At 43.7% G+C, this 14,108-nt stretch overlaps 1 protein-coding gene across 1 annotated transcript; it reads right to left on the bottom strand.

The window, feature by feature from the left end:
* Positions 1 to 875: 875 nt before the first annotated feature.
* FIBIN (fin bud initiation factor homolog) lies at positions 876 to 13,342 on the bottom strand. The gene has a single exon (XM_084852517.1). It carries the CDS (start codon positions 8,021 to 8,023, stop codon positions 7,361 to 7,363), a length of 663 nt encoding a protein of 220 aa, XP_084708643.1. The 5' UTR covers positions 8,024 to 13,342; the 3' UTR covers positions 876 to 7,360.
* Positions 13,343 to 14,108: the final 766 nt, after the last annotated feature.

Here is a 14,108-nt window from a genome sequence, read left to right as displayed (position 1 = left end):
TGCCTCTGCATTTCTCAATTGGAGGGAGAATAGGGCAACATGCCTCCCTGCAACAGAGACACATCTGATCCCACACCCCACCAACCTCAGAAGCAACATCCTGTTGTTTCAGAGCACCCTATAAATTACAGTGGGGCTTACTCCCAACTAAGTGTGCTGAGGGTTGTAGACTTACAGGATGATCTTATGTCTACTCAGAAGTAAGTCCCACTGAGTTCAATGCAGCTTACTCCCACATAAGTCTGCCAAGGGTTGCAGACTTACAGCACAATCTTACATTTTATGTCTACTCAGAAGTAAATTGGAGGTTTCCTGGGGGCTGCGAGAAAACAGTACAGCAGAAGTTAAGCTACAAAAACAAGATTTCCCCCACCCTCCTTTGCACACAAGCGGGGGGGGGGGGAGGAAAGCACTAAAGAAGCCCTTCCTAATCCTGCCAAGAAACCGAAAGCAGGAAGCTCCAGAAAGGATGTGGGATTTTTTTTGGGGGGGGGGAGGTGTTGTTTAATGTAGAAACACTCTATATCTGCTGAAATACCCTCTTCTACAAAACCATTAAAGGTGCAGCAAACCGGCCCTGTTTTGCATCTGGCCTCCCTAGTTGTAAATGAATCCCACTGAAACCAAGAAAATATTGGTCATGATGAGCTTTAGCTGTATCAGTCCCTATGTTTTTAAAACACTACTTTACAAAAAATAGTGCTTGGCTTGGAAACTTTTACACTGAATGTTAATTAAGTTATATTGTTCTTTAACAGAAAGCAAGCTCTTGATAGGTAGCAATTCAGATCTTTGCAGCACTGTCAAAAGAAACTTCCGTGAGTAAAATGCATCCCCTCCCAAATCATAGGACTCCAACTTTTTTCTTTAAATATTTATTAAAAGAATATAAAGACAAATTTCCTTCCTGCAATCTAGATGTTCATGGTACCTTCAATTTAGAATTAAATAGGAAAAATTGATTAAAAACAACAACACACCTTCTTACCATGCTCTTTTGCTATTGTCTAGAGGCACAAAGGATTTTATAAAACAGAAGCTAGCAAAGGTATGGATACAACAAAACTACTGGTGCCTTAGAACAAAGAACTTCTTTTAACCAGGTCTAGGCTGCAATCCAAAGCACACATAAGTACAAGGTAGCTAATCTCACAAGCAAGTGTGTTTAAATTGAGGGTGGGCAGAGGTTCTGGAGAAAAAAAAGCCGATCCTTCTCATAAAATTGTGAACTCACACTATGAACAGAAATGGGAGGAATAAGTTAATTACATTCATGGGTAATTGCAGGCCCTGGTTTCTAGATAAGCTTCAAACTGCCTCTGAGGGTACTGACAGTAGGGTGCCCAGATGCAAAAGATGGCATGGCTCTTGCATCTTTAACAGCTGTGTAGAAGAGGGAATTTCTTTAAGACGGCGTAGATTGTTCTGCAAGCTACACCAGCTGAAACTCCCTCATCTACAATACTATTTTAGGGGCCCTGTCCTCCTTTGCACCCTAACTGATGGTTTACAGTGACAAAGGCAAGCCACAAACAGTACATTTTCTGTTATTTACAAAAAAAGAAAGAAAAAATCACAGCTTTAAATACTTAACTGAGCAGTTTTTTTAAAAAGTAGAAGTAGAACACCTGTAACTGACAGTTCAAGCCCCAAACTGCTTATTCTGAAATAATATTACCAACTTTCCATTCAGTTCCAGGCATACTCACAAGTTGCAAAATTGCTCAGAATTAAGCTGCTTAAACCCAACTGACCAATTGCATGCAGGATTGCCGCCCAAGTGATGTGTTAATTATAGCCTTCATTACAGCATGATGGACATATGAATCCTAAACACATATACCACTGATTTATGTCTGAGTAAGTGTGCACAGGACTGCAGCGCATGCCAGTTTCAGAATGCTAGCAGAAGTGAGCTGTAGCTCATACCGTGTGCTCCATATCTGAGCAAGAAAAGTCAAATAAAGCAAAAACAAGACAGTTGTAGTCCAATACATATAGACCTGGATATGAATCCAAAATTCCTTGGTTTATCCATGTATAGTTGTTGAATCAATATTTTGGGAGGCTCTTAGTTTTGGATGAAAAACAGCACCAACAGAAAGTCCAAATGTATTATACCCAATTAAAGATACACAATGGAATACAAAATAGTTGTTAAATATTAGAATGCTTAATACTTCTAGATTTAAGCTTTATATGTATTTGTTACATACCATTTACAACGTATACTTTTAAGAAATAGTAAACCAAAAGGTAAACGTAATAAATATCATTGTGAAAAGCAAACTCAGCTGTTGATGGACTCTTAGAGGGTGAATGTATCCTAGATCTTACAAGCTCTAGATGGCAAAACTTCACATTAATAAATTACATTTCAGCAAGGACAATGTTCTGTCTTGGTGTTGCTGTGACAATGGAAATGGACTCAAAGCAAATAATTGTAGGCACAATCCCACAAAAATTAAATATTTTGAAGTCTCATTGACTTCAGTGGAAGAGATTAAAGTGCTACTTAATTTTTCCATTGAGATCAATGAGGCTTTAATATGTTTAACTTTAGCTGGATTGTGACCCATACTTTTATCTCTTCTTACTTAGGATTCAGTGGAAATGGATCTAAATTAAACCTGCTTCTGAGTAATCCAGCACTATATTATAATCTGTTTTTAAGATATCTCTGTCACTTCCTGATATCTTACTGTGGATCAGTTTTGTTGCATGATGACGTGTGCATTTCTTCTTGACTTCCAAGTCAACTTAAAGACGCTTTCTCACAAACACAAGTATAAAATAGTCAGAAGCCTTTGGAATGATAATTGTATGAGGCTGGGTTGGCCTTATAGATTTGCAAATCTGATTGTGCTCCCAGCCTCCCACTTGATGGAATGACAATGTGGCCAATGGTGACTGTTTAAACAGAAAGAATATGGTGTAGAACAAGCCTTTCATGGACCACTCCTGGCCGCTCGCACAAACAGGTATGGAGTAAGTGAACCAGAAAATGCAAATCCCGCACAAATTCACAAAGCCAAGGTTAGCTAATACGAATATACAGCCCTAACCTACTTGAAGGGAGAAATTAGGCCTTTTATGGCCATCTTCTAAGTGCCACCTGTGGAATCATGACAAGTTTCAGAACGACAGGATTCAGTACCATGCTGGTTAATTACAGTTGGTTTGGTAATGACAGAAGGAAAGTCAGTTTTCTTCCAGCCTATGGAATTACAAAGTAGATTGGCTAGTGCCATCCTATAGATGTCTATTCAGAAGTCCCATTGAACTCAGTGGGACTTACTTCTGAGTAGACATGTATAGGACCACTCTGTTAATGGCTTACCTGATATTTAAAATATCTTATAATAAATGGATACTTAATGCCACAATCCTAAGAGAACTGAATCATCAAAGGGCTATTATGCATGGTACAAAAGATGGGAGGAGCAAGCCACATGCTGGGAATGCTGGGATGCGCTTGGAAGATAAGGCTGTGGGCTGCAGGTTTTACAGCATGAACCTATGCATGTTTACTCAAAAGTAAATATGTGTTTAATGGGGCTTACTCCTAAGTAAGTATATCTAGGCTTTAGCCTTAAGTTTTTTGCAGAGAAGTGTAAGTAATGAAGTGGCTGGTAGACAGGAAAATTGTAGGACAGTTAAGAGCACCTACAAACTCAGGAAGAATTGTACTGTATTCTGTGAAACAGTAGAGAAGGTAGATGCCAGTATCTTAGTGTCTGGACAGCTGTCTTCTTAATTTAGAACAATGTGTTTTCCTCCAGATACAACAGTTCCCTAGAACATGATACATGTATTTATTTCTGAATTCTGTAGAACTGTGTCACACACACTGCCATTGTAGAGCATCTCTTGTTTAACCTGGTTAAAGGTGACCCTATGGTGCAAGCAGTTAGGAAATAAAAAGGGTAATGTTTCAGGAAAGCAGCCTAGTGAGGGTGATGATGTAGGCCACAGGGGAAAGAGGATTTGCAGCAATGTAAGTATGGGAATGGCTATTGTCACTTGGGGCCAAGTTATTGCCGGAAGGTCAGCTATCTCCTGGGCCCAGGTAGCTGCAAAAAGAAACAAGGAAAGAAAAAGGAGTTCTGCTCTGTCTTTCTGCCTGGATGCTCTCATTGCCCGTTCTGGGGGGGGTTTCCCCTCTAAAGAGTCTCAGAGCCTCCCTCTACCCTGCTTGCTCTAGGGCTCCCGATCAGATCTTTTGAAAGGGTGAGCAATGAGACTTCTGGTACAAGGAAGAAACAACAGGTTTTGTCACTTTCTTTTGGACTGGAACTCTGACTGCTACCATTCTGCCTTGTTCATAAAGCTTAACTGGGAGTTGTTCCCAGTTTCTCTTCAAAACTGTCTCTTCTGACCCTGGAGTACCATGGTCAGAAAGTCCTATTCTTATTTCTAAGGTCTGTCCCTTAGCCTGAACACTGTTTTTCCACATAACAAAACAAATGTCATTTTAAAATGCTACAGCAGCTCAAATGGAGCTTTACTCTGTGGACACCAAAGTTATGAAACATCTCTTACTTTTAAAACATAGATCTGGCAGTCCTAGATTGAAGGGAATAATGTACATGATTCCAGTTTCTGGCTGTTGCTGGCAATCCAGCTGGGTTCTCTCCTAGTGGGCAGGAAATCTACATCCTAGAGGAAGCCAAGCTATACTCAACAGTAGCTTCCAACTATGCTAAATCCCTTTACAGTGTTTAAAATAATTCTTGCAGAAAGGGGAAGGATGGGAGTTATTGCTTCAAGTCTGGCACAGTTTTTCTAGGAGGCCCCTGGGTTTCATATTTTAAAGACTGTCCCTTATTTTTAAAGGGCCTATGACACAAAGTCATAGTTGATGTAAGAGATTCCCTGATATCAGAATGTTCACAGTCCTAGCACACTAAGCACACAGTTGTATATTCTGCATGGAGTGTGTGTGTATAATGTGTGTGTAAGAGAGAAAGAGATGGTGAGAATTATAAAGCTGTTACTGCAAATACTCCACATGAATGGCATGAATTCTAAAGAGTCCCCAACACCACCAACTGTCCCTGGTGACTATGACCCTAGAAAAAAAAATTAAACTGAAAGAGAAGGGGCCTATATTTTTACAGACTTGTGTGACATATCACACCCTTGTACCTTGCCAAGTTAATAGCTACCATACTCTGGTTCCAAACAATCCCTAATGAGCATCTGAATTCCCATTTCCCCCATAAACACACAATGATAGGATGGGAAAAGTTTTGTCTTAAGGCATCATACAAAAGATTATATCCCTTTACTCCCGATTAATCCAGTTTCCTTGATTTCAGTCTCACACTCACTAATCAGCATACAAATTTCCATGTCAGCCAGTCAGTAAAATGGTGGAATAAGTCTCAGCTCCTCAAATATAAAATGGGCAATCAGTAGCCTACATTAAAGGGTTTTTGTGTGTGTGAAAATGAACAAAATAAGATCCATGAACAACTTTGCACATTAGTAGTGCTATATACATTGCCATTAATAGTACATTTTTTGTAATACTGGATCTTCTTGGAGTTCCACACAGCTGCAGAGGGGACGAAGTGGAAAGCAAGGACCAAAAGCTGTTAGCAAGTCATTAGCTCTTGGCCTCCTACTTATTTCCCAGGGGTACTGACCATGTTCCAGGAAAGGAAAGGTTCCTCCTGTGCAAGCACTGGGTCATTGCTGACCCCTAGAGGGACGCCGCTTACGCTGGCGTTTTCATGGCCGACTATAGTGGGGTGGTTTGCCATTGCCTTCCCCAGTCATGACTACCTTTCCCCCCAGCATGTGGGCGGTGTGCCTAACTCTGCTGAAGGATTATACATACCAATAAGGATTATTAAGCTCTTGCACATGACAAGCATTATCTAATCATATAAATACAATATTTACTAATAAGACTTTTTAGAAAGTTGTACCACCCAATAATCCATATTGGGCTGCACTTGTCCGTTCAGGGCTGCAGGCTTCAAAAGCTACTGATATCACTATATCAGCCTCAGTACCCACATCCAGAAGATGCGTATAAAAGTGAACTATCTCCTAGGCTTCTAATTGTATACAGCACAATCCTATGCATGCCTACTCAGACATACATCTTACTGAGTTCAATGGGACTTGCTCCCAGGTAAGTGGGTATAGGATTGCAGCCTTACAATGCAATCCTATACATCCCTACTAAGAAGCAAGCCCCACTGAGTGCAATGGAATGTACTCCCAGGTAAGGCTGTATAGAATTGCAGCCTTAGGGCACAATCCTAGGCATGTTTAGACAGAAAAAAAATCCTACAACTCCCAAAATTTCCCAGCTAACCATGATGGCTATGGGATGCTGGGAGTTGTAGGGCATTTTTCTGTCTAAACATGCATAGGATTGTGCCATTAGTCACTATTTATATACCAATTTTCCAATCCATTATACTCAAAGCAGACAATGAAGATAATAAAACAAGATTGCCACCTGCTCTCCCCCGCCCCTGCCAGGGCTCTTGCACCTTTAACAGATGTGTAACAGACAGAAATCCAACAAATGCAGTTTTTACTGAAACAGCAGTCTGTGGTTTCACTTCTGCACAACAGAAAGTTGGCAAAGACGTGGATGCCAGGGTTTAAAAACAGAAAAAGGAAAGAAAAGAAAAAAGCAACAAGTTGACCAGAGGTGTTCCAGGACATTTTGGTGCCTGAGCAGAAACAGAACCCTGCACGGTCTTAAAAAACGATAAACCAATCAGTTGCCAGTTTGTGGTTCTTTAAGAATCCCCCTAAATCCGTCTCCTGAGGAGAGCCAAGGCTCCCCGCCCCCCCCCCCCAACAGTAGGGCTAATTACATTGCACTTTCAAAGTGCTGGATGGAATGTCGGTATTACCACTAACACCAACAGGATTTGGAACCAGGCCACCCCAAAACATTTTGCTACCTGAGGGAGAGCAACAAATGGCACCCCCCACACCGTTCAATCAAGGTGCAGAGTAGCCAAGGTTATTTTGGAACATGAGGCAGACAATCCCACAAACACCCCTCCCCATCCTTGGCGGTAAAAATGGTAACAATAACGACGACGAAGTCAAGAACTAACGATTGGCTGCCCTTTCGTGACACCCGAAACCTGAGGCGGACGCCTCAGCCTGCCTAACGGTAGGGCCAGCCCTGGGAATAAAGCGGAGTAACAACGAGGAGGAGGGGGAACTCGATGAAGAGCTGGGCCTCCAAAGCGTGCCCGGCGGGGCCCCAGCACGTGGCCGCCGCCGCCGCCGGGCGGGAAGGGAACGCGAGCGCGGGTTGGTCGCGGCGGTGCGTCCGCGCCGGGCCGGGCGCCGGGCAGGCCGGCCTCCCGCGGGCGGGTCAGGCCTTGAGGTACTCGGTCTTGAGGCGGCTGAGGCGCGTGCCGTGGCTGCGGACGGCGAGCGCGAGCAGCTCGTGCTTGTCCCGGAGGCCCGCCGAGATGGCCAGGGTCTCCTTGAGGAGGGCGCGCGCGCGCACCAGCATGCCCAGGAAGTCGTCGTCGAGGCGGCTCTCCTCGCGGCTCTCGTGCTCCTGGCCCTGCCGGAACTTGCTCTCCAGCTCGCCCAGCGACTTGTCCGAGCTGGCGTAGGCGTCGCCGATCTGCGTGGACTCCCGGCGCAGGTACTTGCCGTAGCTCTCCTCGCCGTCCAGGTCGTAGGAGATGCTCCTGCGGATGCCGGCCAGCACCCGCGCCGCGTCCTCCACCTGCCGGCCCAGCACGGTGAATTCCTCTCGCAGCGTGAGGCCGGGCGCCGCCGCCGCCTGGTGGTGCAGCCGCTGCTGCGCCTCGCCGCCGCCCGCCGCGCAGCGCAGCCGCTCGCTCACCCTGAAGAGCAGCTGGCACTTCTCCGGGTCGTCGTTCTCCTCGTAGTCCCCGTCCGGCACGAAGTAATGGTGCAGCGTCCCGTTGGACATCTCCGGGTAGAGCGGCCCGTCGAAATAGCCGCGGCCCAGGCTGGCCCAGCAGCCCAGCAGCCACACCAAGCGCAGCCCCAGCGGCATCCCGGCCTGGTGGCGAGCGGGGAGGCTGCCCGACGGCGGGCCCCCGAGCGCAGGGCGAAAGGCGGACGGACCCGAGCGGGGGCAGATCAAGTCCTCTGGCCGCGGGCGCCCTTCGCGCGGGGCTTCATTGGGAAGCGTGCGCGGGGCTCCCTGAAAGCTCGGCGTCACCTTCCCTTGGAAGACCGCGCTCGCCCCCGATTCATCCACGGGAGCTGCTGCTGCTGCTGCTTTATCCTCCCCCCCGGGGGGGGGGGAGAGAAAGAAAATAGCAGCAGCAGCAAACCCTAAGGAGGAGTTTCTTCTGTCTTTTTTCCCTCCAACTTTCCCATCCACCTCACCACGTTTTCCCTCCTTCCAGTCTCTCTTCCACGCAACGAAGCCTCCAAGCAAAACCGGAGCGAGAGAGCCTGCGGCCGGATTAGAGCTAGACCTGCCTGAAGCTGCTGCTGCAGCCGCCTCGAGCTACTCTTTCTTCAACATCTGGATTGGTGGTAACGCGGGAGCTTGGCTTTTGGCCGTAGGATCTCTCTCTCTCCCCCCTCTCGAATTACACCACTGGTCTCGTCACTTATGCAAAAGTCCAAAACACCAAGTTTGGAAGGAAGCCTTTAGACCTCGATGTCGTTATTAAAGCTACAGTGCCACTTCTTTTTCAGGACTCCTGCGTTTGACAACGGGTGTGTGGGGAGCTTTAAGGTTGAGGGCGAAAGAAATAAAGAAGTGGATGGCCCCAGTAGGCTAAGATCTTGCCACGCTGCTCTAGTCTGGAAAGAAACGCCAGCAATATTTCCAGCAAAAACTCCAAGTGAGGCTAATAAACTTATTTTGAGGACAAAGGTCTGACATTGAGAAACGGCTTCTTCCAATTTTCCCCTCCCCCGTTTTAAATGAGCATTTTCTTTAAAATAAATTGCGGAAAAGCTCATATCACCTACCCTTCAGGGTCAGTACATCAGAATGAATAAATAAAATAAGAAATATGACTTGCTGAAATGCCCTCTGTTTCCTTGTCACAAAGTGAAGGTGCTACTTAGATGAAGATTATGTGCATGTTGATAGCCACTTTAAATCCAAACTGCATAGTGAGCTCTTTGTTATTCCTTGCACCATGAAAATTTCACAGTGCTACTGCAACCCTTTTTCAGGGGAGAAAGGGGTGGGGGGTTGTGATGTAAAATCTTGAGTGGCAAGCCACATGGCAGCTGCTTCATATGAACAGAAGCAGTTTCCACATGGTTACAATTTAAAATGACCATCACACAGCTGCTTATGTGAATTCAGCCCCTTTTAAAAAGTTAATTCATTGTCGGATATTATAGTGAAGGAGCCTGAAGAAGACACGAAAGACAGCCAGTGCAGTATAGTGGTTAGAGTGTCAACCTAGAACTGGGGAGACTGATTCAAATCTCCATTCAGGCATGCACCTCGCTGGGTGACCTTGGGCCAGTCACTTTCTCTCAGTCTAACCTTTCTCACAGGGTTGTGAGAATAAAAGGAGGGTGGGTGGAAAACCATGTATGTTGTCTTGAGCTCCTTGGAGGAAGAGTGGAATACAAATAAATAAAGTAAGGCAGGGATTATACAGATCTCTCTGAAGCCCCTCATTGGCAGACTGTGTCATGAGGAAGTTTGACACAATCCGAATGGGTTGTGTTGCATCACGTGATCCTTAAAATTTTGTTTGTGTGTAGGAAGCTGCCATCTGTTTGCAGCCAAATTGGTTCATGGGTTTTAGGCTTAACCCCACTTACTCTAGAATAGCCCTCAAAAATCCAGTGTGACTGTTCTGGCATATGAGTGGATTGTAGCTTTTGTTTCCAACAGTAAACAGAAAGACTGCAATACAGTTTTAATGTCATAATAACATTGATGGAAACAAACTGGAAAACGACCTTTTCCAAAAGGCACATTGTAATAAAATGGTTATGAAACCTGAAAAATGGTTGTATGCTCTTTAAAATTGCAGCTTGTGTTTTATATATCAATACTATCATGTGTCCATATGATTGCAGTGTGTAATGAAATCATGGAAATTAATCATCCACGCACAGCTGAGATTAAGGGGCAGTTCACTGTCTGCTTTCCCTGAATGGAATGATGCTGTTTAAAATGCAGCAAGGGAGTGTGAACACAGCAAGTTGAATCTTTCCAGCCCCTTTATCTGACAAGAATGTTAAGTTTCTTCCCTGCCATCTCAGATCTTATTAGAAGGTTCAAGCCCAGTGTCAGCACATGGCATCCCACTGATACTAGTTATGATCTGGGGCCCTAATTATTTTTAAAATATTTGGGGGGCAGGAGTGACTACAATATGGCATTACATTGTGGGGGAAAGAAAATGGGTCTGTTAAGTCCAGCCATACTCATCCGGCCCATGTTCCTGCCACTATCGCTGCTGAGTCTTCCAGCCCACTGCTGGGTCACCTGATAAGCCTGCTAAGAGGAGCTTTATATGCCTGCCAGGGGGCAATTTGCTCAAGGCCTTCTCAAAGCTGGAGCTGGCCCTGAGAAGCTTAACTCGGTAAGAAACCTCAGGATGGAGGGAGACGGAGGATGGTATTAGCTTCAAACTATTTTTTAAATGATGAATACACAGTTTCAACTTAAAACTGAAGTCTAGCAAGGGAAACTATCAGGTTTGTCACTCATTATAGCATCCCTTATTTAAGTTGAACAGTACAGTGGGACCACAATATACAAAGGACCATCTTTTCCCAAAGGAGCCTGCCTTTCTCCTTGCGTTTCCCAGCTATATCTGAAGGTATGTTTGGCTAGAACACAGCAGAAAGCTTTTTGTGTGGTTGCACCTAGATTATAGGACTCTGTCTTGGGAGATCTGTCTTACTCCTGCCTTAATGATTTTGTATTGTCTCTTTAAAAATCACTTGTTTCAGCACGTGCTTTCAATTTACCAAATTGATTTGATTGGTCATTTAATCTGTATCTGTTTACTTTTGTGATTGTTTAACATTATTGTTTTTATATTTTTAGCTGCCTTTGGTAATCTTGGAGGTATACATTTACTAAACAAATAACAATAGATATATGGAATCCGCCCATATCTACTCCCAACACGCAGTTTAGCCTAAACTGTCCAGTGACTGTCACTGGTGAATCTTATTAATATCACATCTTTGTAAGTCGAGAACACCGCAATTACTGTTCTGAAACTATTAAACCAGAGTTATTCAACTAGAGGCTGTATTAGAAACAAGTGCTTTTATGATTGACTTTTCTAGGTTAGCAGTTCATGTTGAATAATAATAACCAGACTGAAAAGCAAACAGTGCTATCAAAAACAGATGTAGCGTAGGTTGTCTTTAAAAACAGCTGAATCAGCACTTATCCTGGGGTTCCACTGTCAACTCATGGAATGGAATAGTAATTCATTGGTTAACAGGGATATAGACAAAACTTGAACGTGCAACCACGGAGTAAGTTCTGTGGTTATTCTGTCTACCATAACCCCTTAAACCATACAACAGCCTTCCCCAACCTGGTGCCTTCTAGATGTTATGGACTTCAACTCCCATCATCTCCAGCCAGCATAGCCAGTGGTCAGGAACCCTGGGAGTTGTAGTTCAAAACATCTGTAGGGCACCATGTTGGAGATGGCTGCCATACAAGTTTTCTCAAACACCCCCACCCCATGCTGTTACATAAGAATGTAATTTCAATGGTATTTTTAGGCTTAGAAGAAACAGAACACATGAATCCCCAGAGCAAAGTACTAAACAAACTATAAAGCAAATAGGTACAGAATTATGTATTTTAAAAAAGAATGCAAGTGCATGTTAGCTAAATAAGGATGCAATCCTATGCTCACTTACCTGGGAGCAAGCGTCATTGAAATCAGTGGGACTTACTTCTGAGTACACATGGGATCATGCTGTAAATGTTTTCCTGGCTTTAATGCTAAGCTAGTTGCTATTGTACAGGAGTTAGAAGGTCATATTTAATCCAGAAATTATAGGACCTACAGCCCATTAGCACTGCTGAGGTATTCCTCTTCCGCAGTCATCTGGAAATGGAATTGAAATTGTGATTCCACATGACACTTAATATACTACTATATTCCCCATAAATTTCCAGCACTGCATGTTCCTGTGGTTAAATTCATATGTTTATTCAGAAGTGAATCCCATCCAGTTCTAGAACATGTGCTTAGGTATGCAGCCTTCCATCAATGGTGTGATTTAAAGTGCTGCTGCATCTCACAGCACGTTACATTGGTCCTTAAACCGAAAATTTTCTTTTCTCTTCCAATCACCAGCTTTTCTGAAATCAGCCATTTCATTAGTAATTTCCTGTTCCTGCCCTCCCAGAATCGGCCTCTTACAGTAGTTGTTTTCTTTTTGCAGCTATAGCAACCCCACCATTTGCTTATTCATCTGTTTTATTCTATTTTATTTTAGTAGAATTGGGCTTTAGTGAAAGAAAAAGAAAAAAATATTTCATTTGTGCTTTCATGCTAGACAAAACTCTAGGTGTAGTGGAGGGCAATATACCCAACAGGTGCAGGGCAAGCAGTGCAAATAGGTAGGGTATCAACAAGCGCATAACCAGTTGCTTCATGGACCACTCCTCCAGGTGCATCAATAGTGCTTTCCCAGTTTACAGTGGACAGGCTGGCACTGCAGTTGCATTTAAAAAGAAAAATCTCCAAAAACAATTTTTTTTTATATAGCTGGGAGGGCAACACAGAAAATGATTGCAACAGTTTGGTAGCAATGTCCATATTCTCTGTGATAAGTGAATGAATCAAAGATGTCAATTCTGGAGAAAATGGCTGGAGTGGAAGCAACCCCAGTCAGAAGTTGAGCCTGAATTATGATCTCATTCTCAAGAGCAGATTCACTCATTACTAAGCAAGCCAAATTACAGCATTTTACCAATTTAATGAAATATTATTTCCCCAACATATGCCTGCCTGAGGATTGAGATCTGTTGGTCCCTCCTCTGCATCTCATCAGTGAGAGAGATACACTACCGTGGGATGTGGGAGAGGGCTTTTTCTGCTGTGGCACCCCAGTTGTAGAATGCCCTCCCCTTGGAGGCCTGATTGGCACAGACATTAGTTTCATTTCGGCGCCAATTAAAAACATGGCTTTTTACCAAAGCCTTTTGAGGGCTAAATGCATTCCCTAAAGTAGCACACTGTTTTCACTGTTTTATGGTTTTAGATTTTAAATTGGTATTACTTGCCTAATGGTTTAATATGTTTTTAGCTGTTTAAAAATTATTATTGTTTGATACTGTCTAAACTGATATTATTTGTATGCCACCCTGAGATCCTAATAATATAGGGTGGGATATAAATGTTTTAAATAAATACAAAATAAATACAAAAATAAATATCACACTCCAGACCTGTAAAGCCAAATGTAAACCATCAGTCATGTATTGGTCACCAGAAGCAGAAGAAAACTCCAGCTTTTGCTGCCTGCAAAACAGGGATTACTAAGAACCTGTCCGGCCACAGTACATGGCTAGTGGGCTGTTTCCAAATTGGTGGGTCCCAAGTTGTATGACAGGCCGCACAAGTTTGTGCGACCTAGCAAAGCCTGTTCTTTTGTAGTTGATCTCCCTGTGGTTCTCCAGGATTGGTTGGAATATCAGTGGTAGAGGAACTCATTTAAGGGCAAAGTGCAACAGCAAAGGAAGAGACAAAACAATTTAGGAGTTACACAGCCCCTGGATGACACATAACTTCTAGCAGGAGGTTTTCTGGTAAGTACTTTACACACCAATAAGAAGGAATGGGATTTATGACAAGTGATGTGAGGAATTGGAAGGAATGTTCTTCAAATGGCTATGACAGCAGGAAAGTAATCATCCATTTGGTGGCCTGGGACTTAAGGCTAGCACTCTTGCAAAGGAAGAGATAGTGATGGCCTTCCCAGACAAGGATAATTGAGTTGTTAATGTATGTTCTCTATTGGGGTCATCGTTTTTCAATCACCTTTTAGACAGAGCTTGGGCAAAGCAAGACATGGCTACTGTTCCCCTGAACATATTCAAGACAGATACAGGTGCACACAGGTTTCTGCAACAGATGTAGCATAGGCTCCTTTACTGTAGATAC

The sequence above is a fragment of the Heloderma suspectum genome, chromosome 1 (assembly GCF_057233095.1).
Source record: "Heloderma suspectum isolate Gila_16-S chromosome 1, 16-S_ref, whole genome shotgun sequence".
Classification (NCBI taxonomy): Eukaryota; Metazoa; Chordata; class Lepidosauria; order Squamata; family Helodermatidae; genus Heloderma; species Heloderma suspectum.
This window is presented reverse-complemented; position numbering and strand designations above follow the sequence as displayed.

Excerpts from the sequence above, each read along its gene's own strand:
- FIBIN (XM_084852517.1), bottom strand. The coding sequence starts at position 8,023 with ATGCCGCTGGGGCTGCGCTTGGTGTGGCTGCTGGGCTGCTGGGCCAGC.